We start from the raw sequence: 23,307 nt of genomic DNA on the forward strand, positions 1-23,307 counted from the left end.
GAGTGTGTTGCCGGTTGGTTCCAAATTTACCAGGGCGTGCTAATACCGTCTTTCATTATCTTCAAAGGCAGGAACCGTCCGATGAGAAGATAGCCTTCATCTTCTTCAGGAAGGACCACTTCCATTAGCGACGAAAAGATCCCAATGTTATTATTCCCCACAAACTTAGCAGTGTCTTCGCCCGGCCCTGAAGCGCCAAGGAAACAACGAACCACAGCAGCCCAGGCAAACCGGCTGCACTTTTTTCCTAGGCCGTCCAGCCCATTGCCCTTGATTATTTACGCACGCGACCCGTAGCCTTAAGAGCGGATAGGATAACTTCCTACTACGCTGAAATAGCGACCGCAAAAACGCCAGCGGAACGCCCATACTTTTAAAGGGCTCTTTTTACTTTTTCCTTGGTGGTAAGACCCACCCCCAACTCTTTTGCAGGTTTTCCTTTTGAGCCGCAATTCCGCAAGGAGGATTTCGAGGGACTCAATTACTTTTGAGCTGATGCCTTTCTTCCTCGGTACGTTGTGGTCTCGATCCTTCTGATGCAGCTCTATTTGCCTCTACAGGTTATCGATGGATGATCTCTTTGCCGGATTTGCTCTCTTTTAGTGTTAATTTCGGCAACAACTGCCGCCGTTCCTCCAAAGCGCCAGCTATGGTGATATGCACGTTTAGATGCTTCATTGCTTATGTTTAGGTCTTGCAGGGCGAGATCGAATGCCTTTTCAGCATGGTTCATTCGCGTTCAGCATCATCTTTTGTTCTCTCAATTTCTATTATTCTTTGGTTTTTATCGTTAAGTTCTCTCGTTTGAGCATCAGGGAGTAGTTGTTTTGTGCATGTAATCTGCCTTCCCTTTCCTCCAACGTTTATTGCAAGGCCCTTGAAGCGTTTTATAGCGCAAACACGTTCATTTAGGGTTTACAACCTTTCTAACGCGCTTCGGGTAAGCTAGTTCGAACGCATTTTAATCTTGAGACGTCACCCTAAACGTGCCCCTCCTCATCAAAGAGGGGTGTGTTTCGTACAGCGGTCTTTGTCAGGAAATCTACAGGTCTTGAACGATTATGAGGGGAACGTTGTTTCCGCGTTCTGTGAGCCTTACGTCGTCAGCATCAAACTGGAATAACGCTGCGTTAGCTCTTGCGTTGCCCACTCTACGGGGTTTTTCCCGCGCGCGTTGAGCTACCTGATCGTCTATGTTTCGAAAGTTCCAAGTACTCAGGGACGGGGCTGCCGCGGTTTCTTGATTGCCACATGCGATTCAAGGTGCCTTGAAGCTCTCCACCTTCACCATACCTGCTATCACGGCCATGTCGTAACGTGAGGAGCGGTTTCCGCGCATTTAGGTCCATGGCGTCGTATTCTTCGTCGTTAATGTCGACTGACCTCTTCGGTGGTGGGGTCAAAATCGTTCTTCTACTTCATATATATGAGAAGCTCAAAGTTACAAAACCAAACAGATTACCTAAAGCAGGTTGGCGGACTGAAAGCAGAACGAACCTTTCACAGGGTTACATTCACACCTTCATTCTAGCGCCCAAAGCCATGAGAAACGCTGTACGTGGCGTACCCCCGACTAACGGGATAACCTAGTTAGCGTTCCCTGGCACCATGAGCGCTAAGGTTTAACCTAGGCAATACAGCCAGATAACCGCAGACAGCGCGTTACGTCGTCAATAATGCAGGTAGAAAACCTTGTTTCCAAAATGCGCGTAAAGTTCGCCGGGCGAATCCTTGCTGGACTTAACAGGTATGATTTGTATAACCACGTACAAAGACTTATTGGTTGACTGCATTTGACCGCGCGCAAAGGATAGAGCAGGGAATCGCCGTGAAGCCATACGCAAGGTAAGAAGCGCAACCGACAGCGCCTCGTGAGAAGACGAAATAAAGACGGCTTATGGTACTAAATATGTCGTTCCTTTGGACTTTGAAGTTATCACGAACCACGGTGCATACTACCCAAGGCAGCTAAGCGAACTGCAGTTCGAAGTAACCCTAGCAGACACTACGAACATCCTGCAAGGAAAAGATGTAAGTTCATCAGCCGTCCACCCATACTCCGTTACTAACTTAGAGCTGCAGTATGAAACGGTATACAGCGAAGACTTAGCACGTAGCGCCGGTATGGAATACAGCGCCGGGAAGGCTTTCCTTTACGACCACGTCGTGATGTACAAGACGTTCAGCTTTACAAATACGTCGAAGAGGTCATCAACCAAAGCATTACCTTCCCAGGCGCAGCCTCACAGGGATTAATGTTGCTGTTCGCAAAGACATACACGGCAGGATTGCGTGACTCCGAGGCGTTCTTTAATCCTAACATTACCAACGTAGGTGTTAGCATCAACGGAGTGCCTAATAAGGTTTACTCACAAGGGATAAAGCCCGCGGATATGTACCGGGAAGTCGCACGTAAGTTTGGCGACCAAATTGACCCAAAGAAATTCTTTAAGGATAAGTACGCGCTGTGGATCGACATGCGCACGACGAACGACGAAGACCTACATGGACAGGGATTGCGGCTGGTAAATACCCAGGACGGCATTACGTTGGAGATCAAGCGCACCAAAGACGCCAGCGACGCTACTAGATCAACGCATATATCTTCGTAGTCCTCAGACGCGCAACTGAGTGTAGAAATGAATCAGCTAAAAAGCGTTGCGTATTGATTCGCGTTCCTTGAGCCAAGCGAAAGGATAAAAATATTCCTTAGGTATAATATGCTTCGCGTATTCGAAAACAACGAAACCAAACTGCAATGCATAGTGCAAGGCGATAAACTTTACTTCAAAGCGAAGGAGGTGGCGGCGGCGTTGGGTTACGTAAATTCCAGAAAAGCGGCGTCTGATCACGTATCAGAGGAAAACAGGGTAACTTTGAAGTCTTTAAAGGGTGTACTCAGCGTGACACCCTTAACGCACAACCCAATGCCGTGTATTTGACGGAGGAAGGTCTTTACGAATTGATATTCGGATCTGAAAAGGCTGAAGCAAAAAAGTTCAGGAAATGGGTGTTGGGTGACGTTCTACCCACGCTAAGGAAGACAGGTAAATACGATATGGAGAAGCGATTCAATGGTTCAAATCCAATGGCATTTAAGATAGAAACGGAGGCAGACATACACGATAGAACCGTACACAGGGTGCGTAGGTTCTACTCGCACGTAATCATAGTTCCAGGTCTTGGAGAACTGCAGGACAACCGCAAGTAAGCGCATTAAAAGCTGGCGGAAAGGCTACCAGGCAGGCCAACCCGATCTGCTGATCCTTAACAACCATAATAAATACAATGGATTATGCATAGAATTGAAGACACCCAAAGGCACCGGCGTATTGTCCGAGAAACAAAGGGTAATGTTGGAACGATATGAAGAAAAATGGATATTTAAACCATCGTAAGCAATGATTATGATCTACTTTGCAGGGAAATAGACGAATATGTTGCCGGTATTCGCATTCCTTGCCCTTGGTGCATTAAGGCATTCAAAGGTCAAGACACTTTAAGCACGCACCTTAAAATATTTCATAGGTATAATGATTCTTAAACAAACATACTGGCGAGATCTGCTGCAAGGCGTTTCATACCGAATAAAAAACTACGTCGCATTCGAAGACATCGACCGTTTGAGGTTGGTCTTAGAACGCGACGGTCAGGAATACAGCCTTTGGGCGCCTGACTGTGTGAGATACATACTGCAGGGTGAAGAATATACACACCTACGCAGTCATGGTAAGGTAAACGGCCGATGGAAGTTTGACATCGAACGTCGAGCGGAGGATAATCCGTTGTGCGACTAATCCTCTTCATGGGCGGATAAGTAGTCATCTGCTGTGTCTGCCCTCATTTTTTCCGCCATTTCATACGCTGATAAGGTAATAGTCACACCTCCTAGGAACGCTGCGATGTAAGGTAACATTATACCTTAAGTAGATTCCACTCTTTTCTTACCAACAGATAATGATCTAAGGGCTTAGGGCCATCGTAAAGGCAGCACCAAATATGTTGGCCGCTACGTATACAGCCACATCGGTCGCAGATGCCATCCCAGTGTTCCCTATTCTCCCACCTTACACCCTCATAGTCGTCGAAGCATACGAAGTCTTCGTCGATCTCCTTCTTACGTCGCGTGAGCACCCGGCCGGTTTCAAGGGGGCAACATCGCTCTGCTAAATCGCCGTGGGTCTCGCAGACCACATCTGTGAGGTCATAGCGACGGCAGCGGTACTTATGCCAGTTTTCTTCGAAGAGGGGTTCATCGCATCGGCGGCAATGACCTTTAAGGCAGACTCTATGCTCGCGGTGATATCGTAGGGCCTGTACTGTGGACAGTTCCTTACCGCAGTCACCGCAAACAGTGCTGATGGTCTTCTGACAGACTTTCTTGGAAAGATGGTATTGCAGTCGCTGCTTGCTACTAAAAGCTCTATCACATTGCACGCACTTCATTATATATACCTTATTTTTTATTGTTAAATTGTTAAACCCTGTAAGAGGGTTTTAGGATAGGGTCTATTATTTCTTGTTATTTTGTTAAGCCCCGTAAGAGGGTTTTAGGATAGGGTCTATTATTTCTTGTTATTTTGTTAAGCCCCCATTAAAAGATGAGGTATCATTCTTTCTCATCGTTGAAACCAGCAAAAAGATAATCATGTTAACCATTCTTCGATTACGATGATTTAACAAAATAACAATAAAAAATAGGTCCTTACTTGAGACCTCTTTGCAGCATTTAACAAAATAACAATAAAAAAGAAAGACCTATGCTAATTCCCCTTGCCGGGGCTTAGTAAGATCTTCTTTGCGACCTCTTACTCTTCTCGAGCGTCGTCTAAAGTCCTTTGTGCTTTAGTATCCGCGGGACACCAATGTCCAACGAAGTCTTCTTCAGAGAATACCTTATTACAGTGACGGCAGGTGTATTTTTTACACGGTTTGGGTATCGGTGTTTTGGGAGGGATTATGCAGTCAGCAGGTAGTTCGCACGTAATGCAGTCCATATATCTATGGGGGATATCGAATGAAGTCCTTAATGGACTCCTTAGCCCACGTCGCCATTGTCAAAAGCGCACCAAACCGTTCCGCGCGCTTCAGACCACACATTTCATCGTACAATTCCTGTACGCGCTCTTTTAACCGGTCTATCTCCTCCCTTTGCATTTCTATGGTGTCTTTTTTATCCTTTGCGTCGGCGGTAATCCTTCTTACTGCTTCCACTGGTTCCATCTATATATGAACCCAGATCACATGCCTTGTAACGCTCTGATAGTAGGACCCACCGGCTGCGGAAAGACCCAGTTCGTGGTAGAGCAGCTATTAGGACCCTTTAGATACCGCTTCGACTACATAGTGCTATTATGCCCCACCTACGTGAACAACCGCACCTGGACGGGCATAGGAGTGAAAGATGACGACTTCTTTGTAGATATCTTAGATCCTAACGAGTTATCCAGCCATCTTAAGTTCTGGCACAAGCAATTCCCTAAAGATACACAGACTTTACTCATACTGGATGACATTGCCTGTGGGGACGACGTAAAAAGACGCACTTCCGAATTAGTGAAGCTCGCCTTTAGCGGTAGGCATGACAATATCAGCGTTTGGTTGCTTTCCCAGCAGCTTACCAGTGTCTCTAAGCCCTTTAGGGAAAACATAGGCTCTCTCGTAGTATTTTATACTCCAAGTAAGTCTGACCTGGAAACCATCTTAAGCGACTACGGCGGCGAGATAAGCAAGGAACAGTTGCATGAATACATGCGGCATTTAAAAACGCACCAACATTCCAAAATGATCTTCTCTTTGAGGTTTCCGTACGAGGTTGGAATCTATGATTCCTAATGTATATGGAGATTGAGCAGCTCTTAGATGAAGTCCCCCACAGCTAGATGAAAGTAACCTCAAGGAACAACTTAACATCCTTGTGTCATCTGGGAAGTGCAAAGAAATGATAGGCAAGGAACTTACCCATGAGCAGGTTAATAAGTTGTCAGAAGAGGAGGTTAAGAAGTTCCATAAGAGGTACGAGGCCGCCCTTGCAAGTAAGACCACGGACGCCGTAGCAGACTCCGCTATCCGACTTGCCACTAAATTGCTTGGACTTGCACTGCCTATAGACGACGTGGAGCAACTACAGAAGGACATAAGAGATGACTATGTCATATCCCAAGAACTTAAGATAACCTGTGGGTGGTTGTCTTTGAAGTGCGGTAAGTTAATGGCAGTCGCCTCTGCGGCTTTGCACGTAGCTCAGCATGTCGACTTGAAGGAGGTACTAGGTTCCTTCGGAACATCTTGGAAGGACTTCAAGAAGGACAGAGAAGTCGAAAAGGTCTTCCAGGCGGCACTTGCTGAGGTACCTAGTCAAGTACCTGCAAGTGACTTATCAAGTACTTAGTCAAGTCATTCGCGGGAATTACCCAGGTCGCCTCAAGTACCTAGTTAAGTACTTATCAATTCCTTCAAGTCCTTAGATATAAATGAGTGAAGCTGAATCGAAGGCGGAGGAAACCCCTCAAGTAGAGGAGCAACGAATCACCAAGGCTAAATCTCCAGGCAGAGTTGCTGCCGGTAAGAAGCTCGCGGAGATGAACAGGAAGAACAAAGCAAAGAAAGAAGAAAAGGTGGAGGAAGAGGAATCCTTCATTAATCCTGGGTACGTCATTGGCGCGTTAGGAGTCGCTATAGCAGCAGGCAGCCTTTACTTACAATGGCGGGCAACGAAAAAGGTAGAACCACCAACGTATCACGCACCTGTGGAGGTTAGAAAAAGTAAGATCCCTGAAATGGAGTAGATTTATCACCACGTACCGTGGCGACCTAGATTTTCCTTCTTGCTTTGTAATATAATGTCGACCGCGTTGTTGAAAACTGTTGAAGAGGCAGCTATCATTACTTCCATCGTTGCGGGTATTGGTTGGGTAGGTAAGAAAGTGCTCAAAGAAGACTTTACTGAAGACCCAAGCAAGAGCTTCGCTAATTTTGCTAAAATGACCGCTGCCGTAGGCGGGGCTATCATGGTAAAGGATTACCTACGGAAGGAAAAGTACCTACCTACGGTGTAATATATATGGCTAGCGTGGTCGCAGGTGGAGTTATTGCAGCTTTAGCATTCACTGGAGCTAATTATGGTGGTCAATATTTAGATAGATTAGTTAGAGGCGACAAAAGCGGTGCCGCCGAAAGAAAGAGACACGACTTAGCGCTGGAGAAATATCAAAGGGACGTTGCAGCTTGGAATGAAAAAAGACAAGCTTACAGGGATTGGTTGGATAAGAACTACCAAGACAAGATGCAGGCAGACAAGAACTTCGAAAACACAGACTACGCCTTCAAACTTTATGCGCAAGCACACCCCGACTTTAGAATGAAAAAGCCTCAGTTCAAGAATTACTACCAGCCTTCTAAGAAACAAAAAGACAATGAATTGGTCTTTGTAGGAGTCGCAGGGCTGGCCGGAGGCGTGGCTTTGGCGTATCTAATATAATGATCGTCTTTTTGGAAAGCGACAAGAATGACTTTACCACGTATTTGAATCCTCCCATCAAAGCCTGTAAGGTTCGGTTGGTTAGTTGCTCTTTGTACAATTCTTGGTATAATTTAATTAATGGCTTTGTCATCGGAACTTCCGGCACCAAACCAAAAATACCAGATTCCCATTACACCCCCATAACACTGGCTAAGGAGCTAGCAAAGCATGGATATACTCTTACCACAGGATTACCCCATGAAATGACATTTAAGAAAAATAATGGGAGCGCTAATTTAAAGGACAGTTCATTGGTAGAACTCCTGGGCCTTACTAGTACCACGATAAATAGCGGCAGTACATATGATGTGAAATGGAAAGTCGCATCCTCTTATGAAGTCTATTGCGACTTGGTCCATAGTTACAACAATGGAGAAAAGTCTTCTCTTATGTCCAAGTTTCTGCCCCAAGGTAATCCATTTGACCCAGTAGAATACACTCCCATTTCTTTGAGCTATGACTTGTCTAATTTGGTAGAAAGCATAAACATCACCATTAAAGTGGACGGAAAGACGGTGGATTTTAACGGACGTAAGATCAATCTTGTTTTGGAATTCATATAATGGGCCGCGTAGAGGACAAACTTAAAAGGATTTACTATGGGCCGGAAGGCTATTGGAGAGGAGCGTCAGCTATCAAGAAACTCGCGACCGCGGCCAGGGTATCAGACGAAACGGCTAAGAACTGGTTGAAAAAACAAACCCTCTGGCAGGTTTATCTTCCCGTGCCTAAGTACATTCCCAGGCCCAGCTTCACCGTAAATACCCCTAATGAAGTTCATCAAGCGGATTTGCTTTTCTTGCCGCACGATAAGGTGAGAAAGAAGACCTATAGGTACGCTTTGACCGTAGTCGATATCGCAAGCAGATACAAGGACGCCGAACCTATAACCAGCAAGGATTCTGGGGAAGTCGCAGAAGCCCTAGGTAGGGTTTATAAGCGCGTCTTGAAATGGCCTAAGCTGCTGCAAGTGGATGCGGGGACGGAGTTTATGGGCGTGGTTACCAAGACCCTGAAAGACCACGACACTAAGATTAGAAGAGCTAAAGCAGAGTACCACAGGGGTCAGAGCATCGTCGAAAGATTCAATAAGACCCTGGCCGAGCGTCTCTTTGGATACCAGTATTGGAAAGAGCTGGAAGATCCCTCCAAACGCAATAGGGAATGGACTCAGAGGCTCCCCCAGGTCGTCGCAGCTTCGAACAACGAGGCGGCCAGGGCTACGGGAATGAAACCCAGGGATGCCATAAAAAAGAAACACGTGGAACACAAGTCCTTCATCAGAAGTTCGAGGGCGGTCTTCCCCCATGAAAAGAAATTAGGTAATGTCACGGTTCGATATCTCTATGAGCCGGGTGAATTAGAAGGAGGATCCAAAAGAGCTACGGATCCTAATTGGTCTTTGGAAACTTACCAGATCCGAAGTGCGATAGCTAAGAAGGGTCAGCCCATCTTGTATTATCTTCATGATGGTCCCACGCGTGGGTTCGTCAAAGAAGAACTGCTTATCGTGTGATGTCCGAATGCTATCGTATGCACTCCGTCATCACACATCCATCGCTTACCGTCAAATGCAGACAGTGACACCTTCTCCTGCGTGACGTTATGTATCTGATGACCATAGCTGCGCAGGCTGTTCATCTTATGCCGCTGTTCCTTGCGTGTTCGTAATACGTTGAGGTAGGACTCGTGCGTAATGTCCTTCTTAACCACATACTTTTTTACGCCTTTAGCTTTCTTTTCTACGCCGTCTAACTTTAGCACGCTGTACATCTTTGGTTTCAGACCCACGTATTCCACGATGGGTTTTCCTAACATTTCGTCTTTCATCTTCCCAATTACCTTCTTATTCTTCGCAGAGTAAAGGAAGTGCTCCTTCGGGTAACCGCTGGTGTCGTACTCGTCTATGTCGGGGAGGCAGTCTTTGTAAACGTCTTCCGTTTGCACTTCTAGAATTAGGGAGTCGGTGTCTGTGTACAGGAGGCGACAGCGGTCTCCGTACTTTGGCTTAAGCTTATCGTAGTAGAACTCGTACATAAGCAGCTTCGATAGATCCAGCACCGTAAAGCCTGTGTAAACGGGCTTGTTTAGTAAGAGGTTTGCCCTTTTCATGTGAATCACGTAGAAGTTCAGCATTTCTACGTATCTAACGAAGCCTGGCTGTGACACGTATGCTTCTGCTTCCTCTTTGGTGCTGACTATTTTTACGCTTACGCGCTTGCGGATGTTCTCCATTGTCTTTCCGAACACGCTGTTGTTCATCAGTTTAAAGAGATTTTTCTCGAAGTCATTTTTCGCTGCGGTACGCTTTTGCGTGTTAAAGTCAATGTAGGGGCGCATCCAGGGCTCCTGCGTGAATTTTAGGACTCTGTGGATCTTCTCTACGCGCATTCCGTGTCGCACGTAGAACTGCAGGTTGCGGTAATGTACCACATACTTCTTCTTATCCATCAGGTTCATAGTTAGTTTCCTGTACGGTTTGTAACCAGGGCACATTTGCTTTTGCAGCGGACTTAGCTGCTTAAATGGTATCTCTATCGCTTCTGGTGCTAAGGGGAACTCATTGTGTTCGTCGTGCAGGCGCTCTGGGTACTCCAGATCCACTTCTAAGACGTAACCCTTGTCTTCCTCCTTTCCTACCTGCATGTAGAAGTCTATCGGCTTCACTGGATCCCATTCGAAGTCTCTCACAGGTAGGTACTGTGACATTGCCCAACCATAAAGGTTATTCGCATCCAGGTAGTAAATGTATGTGGTTGGTTTCTCTGGGTCGTGCTCTACTAAGGGGTTGTTTGCGCGGGCGTAACGTCGGCTGGGTCCGCATACGCCGCCACGAATACCGTCTTCCATAAACCGATACATGTCGTACTCCGTTAGGAGATCCAACTGCGCATTTGTCTTCTTTAACAAAGCACTCCAGCTGAGCCCAGGAGCCGTGTAGAAATTAGCGGGATCCAATCCGTAATATTCCATAGCCATCTTTCTGAAGCTTTGGAAAACATCTGCAAGCAGCACTACGTCAGACCTTAGGTAGATGTCGTGGTAGTCACCCATGTTCTCACAGGAGTACTTTTCCCACACGTCTAACGCATGCTGGTACTCCTCATCCTTTATACCAGACTCGTTTAGGGTGCTGTAGAAGCGATCTTTGGGTGGTAGGGGTTCTTTGAATCGATCCCAGGAGTCCATGTATTCGTATGGGTAGACTCCTTTCCTTTCCGCGCCGTATTGACTGGAAATGGGAAAGTTGGTGTTATACTTTACGAGGTTTGCTAAGGAGTCCGCCATAAACTGCTGCGAATCTAAGAACTTTAGCTTACCCACAGTTACGGACATGTAGCGCTCTTTGTTGTTGGGTATGCATTTGACGTCGGAGCCGTCTGTTCCTTGTAGTAGCAAATGGGAGTCGTAACCGCGGAGGTTGTGAAAGAACACCGGAATCTCCATGTCTGGATTTACTTTGAAGTTTATATTGCATTTCCAATGAGCCGCTCCTCTGTATTTACCCGTGATGTGGCAGTGATCCCTAACCTTATCCACATAGAAATCCTCAACAAATGCTTTGTGACAGTGAATGCAGTGCGTGGAGGGCTTTCCCGGCTTCTCACCTTTCTTAGCATACTTCCCGCATTTAAAATGAGCTTCTCCTAGATACTTTCCATCTTCATCCCACGCTTTCTTGGCTCGTCTTCCAAACTGAAGAAGCGTATGTTGACAAATGTGGCATTTTTTTGCCTTGTTAAAAGCCTCCTGGTTCTCTTTGGTAAATTCCATCTTCTTTGGACGTCTTAATTGTTCTCTAATCTCTCCCTCCTCTTCTCGCAATGCTTCTAGAAACTCATTAGCTGCGTTCTTACCTCGGTAAATCACAGGAGGGTTTGCTTTACCGTCTGATCTGACTACTATGTAACCAAAGGAGCAGATCTCGTGTAATCCTACCTTATTCGTGGCGCCACGTTTCTGCTCTTCCTTAGTTATCAACGCTTCAAAGTCTGCATATATCACGTAAGGCACCTGCATCTGCTTTTGATGGTCTGAGTAGGATAGGTTCTTATCTGTAGGCATCTGGATCTGTTGCGCCACTTCTTCGACTCCGCGACATATTTCGTCGTGATCCTTTAGAGCTTTAACGCTGGTAAATGACAGCAAGCAGCAGTCACAGAAGTACTTTTTGCCTTTGTGCTTAGTATGTCTGTAGAATAGTCTGCTAATGTGTTTAACCCATGAGTAGTGTCCGCCGTGGTAGAATAAATGTACGCGCTCTCCTTTACTTTTTGACAGAACTAACGGTACTATCGTCTGCTCTCTGACTCCGTAAACGTTAATTGCTAGATCGTTTATTTCCTCAAATATGGGGATGTCTATCAACTGCATGGGAAATTCCACACCATCCCACTCTAAATCGTCTGTGGGATACTTACTTGTCCTACAGGGATCCTTCTCTGCTGGATACAGTGCAGACCTGATTGCCCACATAAAGCATCGATTGTCTTCATTCTTCACGTTTACAATAGCCTTCTTCCTTTCTACCCACGTTGGTAGCGGTACGTAACTCCCCCCTCGTATGGGTACGTACCTGGCTATACTTATCTCTATTCCTTCAACCTCCTCTACTGTCCAACCCGATCCTTCTTTCGTGTAGTTAGACAGCGACTCCATTATTGCTTCTAAGGCTTCACTGAGTGACCTATCCAGATTCGTGGATTCTAATATCACTAACGACTTTGATCGCAACATTGCTGTCGTCATTACCTCGTCTTTTGACAAACTTACTTCTACCATTATGCTCGCTTTCAGGGCTCCTAATTCTTCTATACCTTTTCGGAGAGTCCTTTTAACCTTCCTTTCTGACTGACGCCAAAACTGTCTAACGTCAATCTCACCGTTACCGGGTATTGACACCGTGCTGAAGTTGCTTTGGGATTCCATCTATATAATAGGAAATATTTTATACCTAATACCAAGCACTTTTTAAGTCGTCGTAGTCGTACTCACAGTCCTGACAATGCCAAAACAATTTAACCTTAGTCTCAAACTTCTTACCACATCCACAATCATAACTGCTCATACACTTCGTCTTCATTTTCAAATGCTTTTTCAAATCCGCTTCTTTCTTAAAAGTTCTCTTACATTCTTCGCACTCCATATATAGACTAACATATTTGCGCTGTTGCCCCCAACCACACTTGGAGTGGGTTGTTTCCGTAGGTGGATTTTTGACACGGGTCTTGCCCGTGTTGAGATTGCGCTGGAACCCCCATTCCCTATACTACTGAATCAACAGTGGCAGATCCAGGGGAGGGGTGCAGGGGGTGCACACCCCTCCCTGGTTCAACTTTGTTCTCCTACTTTGAAGATAACCAATGCAAAATACTGTTTTTTTCCCTTTGATTCTAAGGGGTGCACCCCTCCCTGGGTTAACTTTGTGCGCAGCACCCTCCCCTGAACAAATTCCTGGATCCCCCCTGATCAACACAACATATTGGGGAAAAAGATGATACCAACCTGCGGAATCATTTCTCATTTTTCTACTTGATTTATTGGCATGAGGACAACCATACACACTAGCAGAAACAAAAGCAACAAAACAATTATTAAATACTGAATAACTAATATTAATTAAGATAAAATGTAATGGTCTAGCTAAAAATAGTGTTAATAAAATGCAATGGGAACATTAATGATGAGAAATATTATGGTGGCAGTGATGATGATCAAGATGAAAAAAGCCAATAATAACATCACAAAAATAAGAAATAAAATTCGAATAGAAGGCGAAATCAAGATATTCTAGAATAAATGTATAAATAATATTAATAAAGCTGGAAATGTTTGGAAAATACAGGCTATTCTATAGATACTGCAACAATTAAATGAAACCATAAAACAAAATAAACCCAAAATATTTAAATCAATTAACACAAGGTTCCTGACACAGATAGTACAAACATTGGTCTCATCATATTCTCTAGTACAAAAATACATACAACATATTCAATGACAAACAAACTTCTTGCTGCGATAGCTCTCAGCAAATGACTAAAATTTCTCTAAAAGCATGAGACAACAAGTCGTCACCACAAGCTGTCTTTATGACAAAGAATGAAATTGACATTTAATTAATTGAGGGTTGAATTAATCAAGGTCTAAAGATGTCAAGGAAGTAGTGTGAAATACCTGCGATGAGATGAAAATCTGCCATTGATATGACCTTTACCATCACAGCCTGGTGTGGGACACCTTGATTTAATAACAAACACTTGTCACTCTATGTAACACAGCTACGGAACATGACTGGATATACTAGACATTTTTAGTTTGTAATTGGTTTTATTGATTGATTTTTTAGTTGTTTATGATTATGACACTATTAAGAATTTTGTTTTATTAAAATTAACAGAAAACTTTTTTCAATAATGAGCAATAATGGCAAAAAGCGCCAAAAACTAGACTTTCATATGAGTTTTGATCCCAATTTTTATACAGTTAGAAACTGATGTACTATGATAAAATGCCTGTTTGAAGCGGTATTTTTAATTGTACAAAGATGTTTTGTTGTATTTGTGTTAGAATGTTGCTTTGTCAGGCTTTTTTATAGAAAATATCGTGGGAAATAAGCAAATGAAGGCCTAAACCTCATTTTCGAGTAAAATTTTTGCTTTGGGTTAACACTTTGATTCCACTTTCATCGATCATCTCCACTTCCAAACAAGTTAAACTTTCTGAATAACAAGATTTTAGCCTTGTACAACAGCCTTTATTCGAGAAAATAGTTTTTCGTGCTCACTGGTTGAATTAGAAAAGAATTCTCTCTTAAAAGTTATACTTGGAAGACTTCTTTTCTTTTTTAGATTAACATGACAATCAATTATTGATGCATGATATAACAATGAAATGGAAAAAAAATGAGAAAAAGGAAATAGAATGGGATGAAATAAAATGAAAAATGAAATGGAACAAAATGAAATTAAAACATATTTACTACAATAGACCCTTTTCGAGTTCCAAATTACTGCTGTGTTTATTGATTACAGACTCATTTACTCAGGCTTTGATTTTGTGAAAAACATTCACGCGTTCCAGTCAAGGTCCGTCAAGTTTCAAAGTGTTTGTATTGTTGAAGTTGTGCATTCTTTACTTTACAGTTGGTATTTGTGAATATTTAGACACTGATTCGAGGCTAAGCCTGAGCAAATGAGTCTGTAATCAAGGAACACAGCGGTAATTTGAAACTTGAAAAGGGTCTATTTCAATATTCTGTGAACTGAGAGACATACTAATGGCTTGTCATGAACTGGGCTTTTTGCTGTTGTCGATAAAAAATAATCAGTTGCTACCTTTCATTTTTTTGATTGGCTGCAGCGAAAAACCAATTTCACAACAAGCCGTTGGAATATCTGAGTTCACAGATTATCAATAATCACAGTAAGAGACTGAAATGTCGCAAAATACAAAACATACAAAATTTTACTTTGAAAATAAAATAAAAAACTTATAAGCCTAAATGAAATGAAAATAGAATAAATTGAAAAATTTACTTCAAAAAAACCAATTTCAAAATGTTTTAAATCTCAAATCTTAAAAATAAAAAAAAAGAAAAAGAAAAAAAAGAAAAGAAAAGAAAAAAAAAAAAAAAAAAAGAAAAGAAAAAGAAAAAACATCAAAAACAAGAGCTTACCCTATGAGTTCTTGGATAGATGCTGCAAGAAATAAATAAAAAAAACAAGTCAGTAAATGGCAATAGGGTTTAAAATATAAAAAATACTTAGGATGATAAAAAGGAAGTTTCAATTCCAAACATTAAGAAGCTGTTTTAATATGTCAATTAATTTTTCTTTGGCTTAGATCAAACTGAACGGTTGAATTCATTCAAGCAATTTACGATACTAAAGAGCTAGGAGGTAAAGAAAGAAACTGTCTGAAGACATCTAGAATCTGCAGAATTTCTCTAGCCTATGAACAATCTCCTGGGGAGGGTTAAGTAATAGAATACATAGCTAGACTATTCCAGAGAAGTAGCCCTAGGGCTAACACGAATATTACTTGGTAAAGTAATTATGTTTGTGCCTCATGTAATGATAAAATTTCGGCAAATGCCTGTTAACAATTACCAAAAGTGAAAGATCAATGAGTAAACTTGATATTAATCTTGTTATTTATGGCAGACCCTTTGAGTGGACCAATAATTATGCTGCATGGCTGCTTGAAATTATTGATGAAATTGCATAAATCACACTCCCTTAGCTTCATATACAGTACATGCATATTAGATCGATGTTTAGTTTTCATTTTCACTTTGGTATATGCTCTTTTAAAACACATGTAGAGACGAGTTAATGAAAGACTTCATATCTTAATGCACTGTTTACTTCTTACGCAAAGAACAACCACATTTTTAAACTGACTGTGTTCTGACTGAGTATATTTGAGCACAAGTGAAATGATTATAATTGTGGTTAGACATGAATTAAGAACTTGCGAACTAGCTACTTGCCACAAAATAAGAAATAAAGCATTCAAACAAGATATAAATTGTAGCCAACTCACCTGCCATGCCAAGCCCTCGACACTGTCGCTTTAAATCTTTGATTCCAGAAGCTGGTGATTGGCTGTTTCTTCCAGAACGAGTCTTAAATAAAAGTGAAAGTTGACTTAATTATCAAATGACATGCACAAGCATATGTTGTGGTGACGTTTTTAAATATTTATCTAAGTGTTATTAAGAAACAAGGACAAAACATGATCAAAATCATGTTGAATTGGGAGACAGCTTGTTAGTGTTTTGGTTGGTCCTCATAAGTTATTTCTATTTCAAAAACTTTTTGAGAATGTTTTAAATGGTACATAAATATTCAAGAGGTCTATATAGTGGAGTTTCCACAGTTTTCTTAAAGTGTTGGAACCTTCTTATCTTTCTCAAAAACAACTTGACTTCTAATTTTAACCAAGGATTGAAAGCCACAACGTAATTGTGGCCATTGAAATACTGACACACATAATGATGTCCATTTGTGGTCATCACAATCTCACTGATATAATTATTGTGCAATGCCCAACAACTTTCTAAATACTGTCTAAACTTATAACATGCTATAACATGACTATATCCTGTGGAAGCCATTTGAATATAATCACATTATGGCCTACTTGTTGTTACAACTGAAATCGGCTTGACCACCCAACATCAACACATCAACCCCCTTAAATTATAGGAAGAGAAGGAATAGAAGAAAAAATGGGTAGGAATGAAAAATGAGAGAAAGAAGAAAGGATGAGAAAATAAATAAATCCACGAAAGAAAAAGAAAAAGGAAAGAAAAACAAAAAAGAAAGGAAGAAAACAAAAGAAATGAAGAGAAAGAAAAAAGAAAGAAGGGAAGAAAGAGAAAAAAAGAATGAATGAAAAAAGGAGAAAGAAAGAAATGCAAAGGGAGGAGGAGAGGAAGGAAAGAAGCAAACACTGACACCCTGGTCTTCAAACACCTTCTATTGGACTCCCCATGTAACACAATGACGCAAGCAATAATTAATTTACAATCAAAAACCTATAAAACAAGAGTAAACAATGAAGCTTCAATAACCTATGAGCATTATGAAACAAGACTGATATATTATTACAAGTAACCACGCCTGTCTTAATTTCAATCCTCATAATTATTAATCTCAGGAAAAGCTTAGGAAAAATCTTAAAGTTTGTACTATTTTGACCAGAAAATTAATTTCAAAGCACTGTGAACTAATTAATTAACAAGAGGTTTCAATTTTTTCTGGCACATTTTCAAAATTTACATTTATAAAATATATTGAGACTGTAAGACAGCCTAAGTGTCTACAACAAGTTTGTGTACTTTGTACTTTCTTATTTATTGGCATTTTTGGTTTATATATGAATTTATTTTATTATTTGCTGAAAAACATAGAAATTTTACTAATTAGTATTTAGAATAGAAATAATTCAAGACCTATTATCTATCATCATGACCCAAAATTAAACCTGACAGGCTAGGCCATAATGTTGGTTAAATTGAGACAATAAGAAGTGGAGAACTTTATTTGTTGGAGTGAAGAAATAAAAGAGAACGCTTATCATAACTAATAAATAATAAAAGAAGTAAAAGTAAATAAACATGGAAAAAGAAGCTAGTACAGATAAACAATTGCTTTAGCTAAATAAATTTTCTTTGTTATTGCTAATTAAAAATTAAAACCTTTCCTGTGAAAACTAGATCTTGACAATGTGTCAGACCTGAAGTCTCAGAAAATCATGATTGATAAACAAAACAAAATACAAGTTCTAATTAAAGGGAGAGAGAAAGAGATTGAGGAGTTTTGATTAAATTGGTCAGTCCTGTAATTAGTTGCAGCGATTCAAATCTACTTGAAGTTCAGAAGCACTGTGGGAATTAATTAAAATATTTAAACTTACAAAATACAGCTTAAAAGTTTTGTTTTTAATAAAAGATGCACATGGTTGTTCAATAACTTTTGTCCAAAATAGAGTGAACGTGACAGAATGCAAAAAAAAGATATGAAAAGCTGACCAAATGAATTTCAAATTGGAGACTGTAATTATCTTATATAAATTTTTAATAAATAAAAGTAATGTTTGTCTCTGCCCAATGTTCTTTCTTTGTATCACTTTCTTAGAGAAAAAGCTTAATTAATTGGATTATTTTTCATCTTCCTTGCCACAATTAAAACTTGTTCTCACTTCCAAATGGAAGTATTTTTTAAATTTTTTCTTCAAATGAATGACTTTTTTTCATGATTTTACTTTCTCAAGGGGAAATTAAAGAATGGTATTATTTTGTAGATTGTCATATATTATAATATATTACTGTTTATATTATTTACTACTCTACAATAAATTATGTGGCACAACACAGCAGACATTACTCTATTGGATTGCGTAGGAGTGTGATGAAAAAAGCTTTGTTTACAAAATGGATAGACTATAAAATACTAGAGTTCAGGCTGTGCAGCTGAAAAAAAAAAATATCAACAATATATAATAATAATAAAATTCCACAGCTCTCTCTGAAATCAAAATAATATACCATGAGAAACTGACCAGTGAGTTATACTTTCACTGTTGTGTTATTATGTAATTGTATATTTCTAATTATTATTTAATACCTATATATTAAACTTTGTGAAAATGTTCTTTGTGTAACAAAAACAGGGTATATTCATATAACAATACAAAAACTCTTTTGAAATTAAGACGAAAGTAAGAAAAGGAAGAATCGAATAAAGGAACATTTTGCAGTTGTCCTAAAAGATAAATTATATGCCTTACTTTCAAATGTTTAAATAATTTTTTTTTAATGAAAAGGACAAAGAGTTTTGCCACATACTAACTGGTATATATAAAAATCATCTTGAAATATACTAAGTCTTATATAACTTTTTATAGAAGCATTAAAATCCATCCTTTCCATACAAATGAATAAACTGTCTGCCTAATAATACTATACATGCCTAATACCAAGTTCAAATTACTTCTAGAAATTTTCAAACCATAACATTTTACTTCTTCGACAGAATGTATATGTATTTATATCATTATATAGCATTCTGTTGTCTTTGATAATCTCTTAAATTTGAACATTTAGAAGCTAGTTATTTCAAATTTGAAAAAAATAGGCTTGAGAAAACTGAATTTTCATAATGTAATACAAAGCAGCTAACAAAGAATGAAGCTGTCCAAAAGCTTCACAAGCTTTCTTTAACTTACCTTGACATAAGCTAGAACATGTCTGTCAATATGCATGTATGAAATATTATAATGAAGACTTGAGGGGAGAATAACATATGCACTACAAAATTAATATGAGCATAAAAAAGTCTGCAGAGATTAAAAAAAATATTAAGATTGTTAAAAACTAAAGAAATTAATTGTAATAATAATAATGTGCATCTGTGTTTATTCCTTACAAGAGATTAATTTCTCACAAGCTATAACTTCTGAAAAGGCTTTAAAAGTTTAAGCTCACAACAAAAAACCAAATATGGTTCATAATGAAAATTAATAATTGCAGTAAGAAGGAATATTAATTAATGGCAGTCTTGAACAAAATAAAGACTACAAAGAAAAGGATTTAAAACTCTGTTACTAGGCAACTAGAACAAGGTTCAAGAATGTAAAGCTAGCAAGAAATAATAGTGGTCTTTCAAATCATTGATTTAGACTTACACTTAGAGTATCCAGTAAATAATCTGACTTCCACTGTACTTTGAAAACGTGAATCATGCAAAACTCATCATGGTGAAAAAAATATTAATTTTCTATTTTTCAGTTTCTTTTTTTATTCTTCTTTTAATCTCATAATCACTAGTGTTCGGAATCATATTTCACATCAAATTAGCATATACTACAGAATAATTAGCTGTCAAAGTAAAGAACTATCTTAAATCCAAATGACAGTTGATGACACAATTTCAACTAAGCTTTAATCTTAAGTCAAAGAGCAGTACTGAGTCAAAAGGACTAATCTCAAAACAAGCCAGATTAAAAATAATTGCATGGCTGAAATGGAAATTAGAGGCTTACATGTGACTAAAAAAAAATCCAATCCCCTTAACTATCCAATTTTACTGACTCATTTGCTTTACTTTTTTCAAGTGAACGGTTATGATCATTCTCTTTTTTATTGAGTTGTAAGTAGACAAAAGAGTTATACTAAAAACAAACTTCCTAATATTCTACTTGTAGTTAGAATAAGAAATACTTACTAATCTATACAGGAAGTAGATGTATACTTTAGATTAAGTTGTGATCCTAATCTCAAATTTTCAGTTTAAACCTCAATCTCATTTATTTTTTATTTTTAGAATAAGATTTTTTAGAAACTGATCATGCATTGGTCAGATCGATGGCTTTCATAAATAAGATATAATGTAATTTTTTCAATGTTCAACACCAAAAAGAATATTGGCCGAGTATACATGTATGTTAGAACACTAATTTGGGAGGAGGGGTTGTCAGAGTGGAGGGCGAGGGCTGGTAAAAAAAATATGAAACACTGGGAAATTTTGGGTTTTTTCTACTTACTGCCATTTGCATTGATATGCGGCCACCCCAGACAAAAATGGCGATGTGCATTTTGCGATAGACTGCCGGCAATCAAACACGTTGACATCATTTACACGCATGTGTGATTCAAAAGGCCCCAAAACTTGTTGATTGTTTACAAGTATTATGAGCCACACTCACCGGGTCTATCCAAACGCTTATAAATGACGTCAATGTGTTTGATTGACGGCAGTCTATTGCAAAGTGCACTGTCGCGATTTTTGTCTGGGGTGGCAGCGTAGCAATGCAAATGGCGGTAATTGATTCACTGGTCATGTAAGGGGGAGAAAACAATGCAGAAGATTTGGAGTAAATGTAATTTTCTGGGAAGTTTACTCAAAGGCTGAAAGTTACTGAAACAAGCTATTATCATTTTAGCTCCTTTCAAACATCACTAGACTAATAACAGTGAGTAATAATATATACAGTACCAGGTAAGCCCAATTTCAAAATAAAGTTGATTCTGAAAAAAGAACCCTTTCCCTAGCCTACACTGTATCAGAATTAACTTATAGTTTGCCTTATAGTTGCCTTATATTAACTTATAGTTGGCATGGGTGGCAGAGTGGTTTACTGCTCGCCTCTCACCACTGTGGTCCGGGTTCCAGCCCTGGCTCAGACTGAATAATATGTGCGTTGAGTTTGTTTGTTGTGTTGTTCTCTCCCTTGCCATGAGTGTTTTCTCCGTAAAAAGCAACACGTGAGTTGAGTGTTGTATGTTGCTTATATAGAATGTAGTGGTAGTGCGGGTGGAGGGAACCTCACAGAAGACCCGCATAGGGAGTGGTGGTCGTAAAATATAAGTTTAAAAAAAATATATTATACACTAAAGTGTGAAAACTAGGTGCTACATTACATGATTGACACTAAGCACTTATGGTATCTAATTGAATAACCAATGCTATATAAGATATTATATCATTATGAAATACCTTTTTCGCTTGCTTCTCATGAATAGGTCCTCTTTCCATGCATTCTTCGCTGCAAAATATATAATCCTTTGTCTCAAAGACAGCCTCATTGTCCACATTTTCTCTGCATGTTTCACAGACCATTTTCTCCAAACCAGAGGAAGACTTTTTCACTGAAAGGTTTTTGTTCTTTGCAGTTGTGCTTTCATCTTTTTCACTATAGTCATCACTGTCATCATCTTCACTATCGTCGTCATCATCCACACTCTCAACATCATCTATCTCTTTGGTACATTTTCTTTTAATACTATTGGGTGTTTCCGTCTCCATGGTAGATAATCTTGGTGCTTTGTAAATTCTTTCAATCTGAGCAAAAATGTTTTTAAAAATTGGTTGATAATACATAGTGTAACATAACCTATTTTTCCAAATTTGCACAGCTCAGTCTACTAAAATGATTGTTTTATCGTAGTGTAAGATCTGGTAAATAGTGTGTGTTTGGTGTATCAAAAATCTTACACCATACAAAATTCAAAAGGGTATTGATCATGGTTTTTGCCGACCACAGTTAATTTTTTCAAACCATGAAAAGAACAAATTTTGTGTCAATGGAAAATGTATGGACCCATGCATGGTTCTACTTCTGATAATGGTCTAATCTAATCATAAAACACACAATACATTTTACATAGTAGGGCATTATTTTAATACTGCTTGGATGAAGTAGGTTAATGTAGCTCATCAAAGGTTCAATGGTCAATCCACTTCACTTACTATCATCCCTCTCATATTGTGTTGTTCCAGAAATCATCCATACCCACCCCACAGAGGAATTTGGAATTTCCGAAGAGTAGGGGGGTCAGAGAAAGAACAAAAGTTTGTATGGAAGAAAGTTGGAATTTCTTGGGGGTGTCTTAAATTCCTCCATGAGGAAGGGTATGGATGATGTACATAGTATAATGTTGTGAAGTCAGATTAATGGTTTCAGATCTCTTACCCACCCATCCCTCCCCCCTCCCCGACCTTTCCTCAGCCCATCAGCATGTCCCACCCCTCCCAAATCTACCCCACCTTACAGCTTAAAACTTTTTTGTGCCAAATTAAAAAAACTTTCAAAAAAGTCAATTGCAACCTAATGCTTTGAAATTTGTTTTTATTATGAATTAATCCAACGAGTGTCATATTTTATCCACACACTACATTATTTTTTGACTGTGATGATTAAAAATGCCAACCAAAAAAATAACCAACATGGTGGCTATTATGTCACATGAACAAGGACAAAAGTCATTTCCACCATTATATGATATTGATATAACTAAAGAAAACAAGACCAATTCTTTTGTACAAGTCAACCAACATGGTGGCCATGACGTCACATGCACAAGGAATAAAGGCATGTCTACCAAATGCCAACTGAATAACGAGGTAATAGGCAATTTAATAGAGTATTGTTAACGAAAAGCGTTATTGGTTAACAATGACCTTCACAAGTGCTCGTACATTAAGCGACAGAAATAAGCAGCCCCTAACGATAGTTACAATCTTGCTCTAAAGATAGACATGTGCAAGTACCTGTCATTCAACTGCATCAAAAAAACACATTAATAATTCATGAAGGACATGCAAAAGAAATCATGACCATGAAGGAGGTTTCATATCTGATATAGATTCGTCTTCATTTGTATAAACTTTAACTTGGATTTTCTCTATCAAACTTGGTTCATTTTGTAAAGAATTCAGTACAATATGAGAACATACATCATGAGTTTTTTAAGCCGTTTAATAAACTTGCAGATC

General features: G+C 39.6%; 1 protein-coding gene across 7 annotated transcripts in view; it reads right to left on the reverse strand.

Moving 5' to 3' along the window:
* The window catches only part of LOC116305733 (uncharacterized), a 62,769-nt gene that overhangs the window by 28,012 nt on the left and 11,450 nt on the right, over positions 1–23,307 (reverse strand). For all 7 annotated transcript variants that reach the window (XM_031715704.2, XM_089026839.1, XM_089026838.1 and 4 more), the window contains exons 3-7: positions 21,529–21,873; positions 16,070–16,151; positions 15,201–15,222; positions 13,700–13,762; positions 13,028–13,086 (exon numbers count right to left, since the gene is read on the reverse strand). In XM_031715704.2, coding sequence (XP_031571564.2) covers positions 13,028–13,086; positions 13,700–13,762; positions 15,201–15,222; positions 16,070–16,151; positions 21,529–21,873 — 571 coding nt within the window. The remainder of the gene's footprint in view (positions 1–13,027; positions 13,087–13,699; positions 13,763–15,200; positions 15,223–16,069; positions 16,152–21,528; positions 21,874–23,307) is intronic.

Source organism: Actinia tenebrosa, unplaced genomic scaffold, assembly GCF_029948245.1.
Source record: "Actinia tenebrosa isolate PJP-AT-01 unplaced genomic scaffold, QUT_ActTen_1.0 PGA_scaffold10__47_contigs__length_13832649, whole genome shotgun sequence".
Lineage (NCBI taxonomy): Eukaryota > Metazoa > Cnidaria > Anthozoa > Actiniaria > Actiniidae > Actinia > Actinia tenebrosa.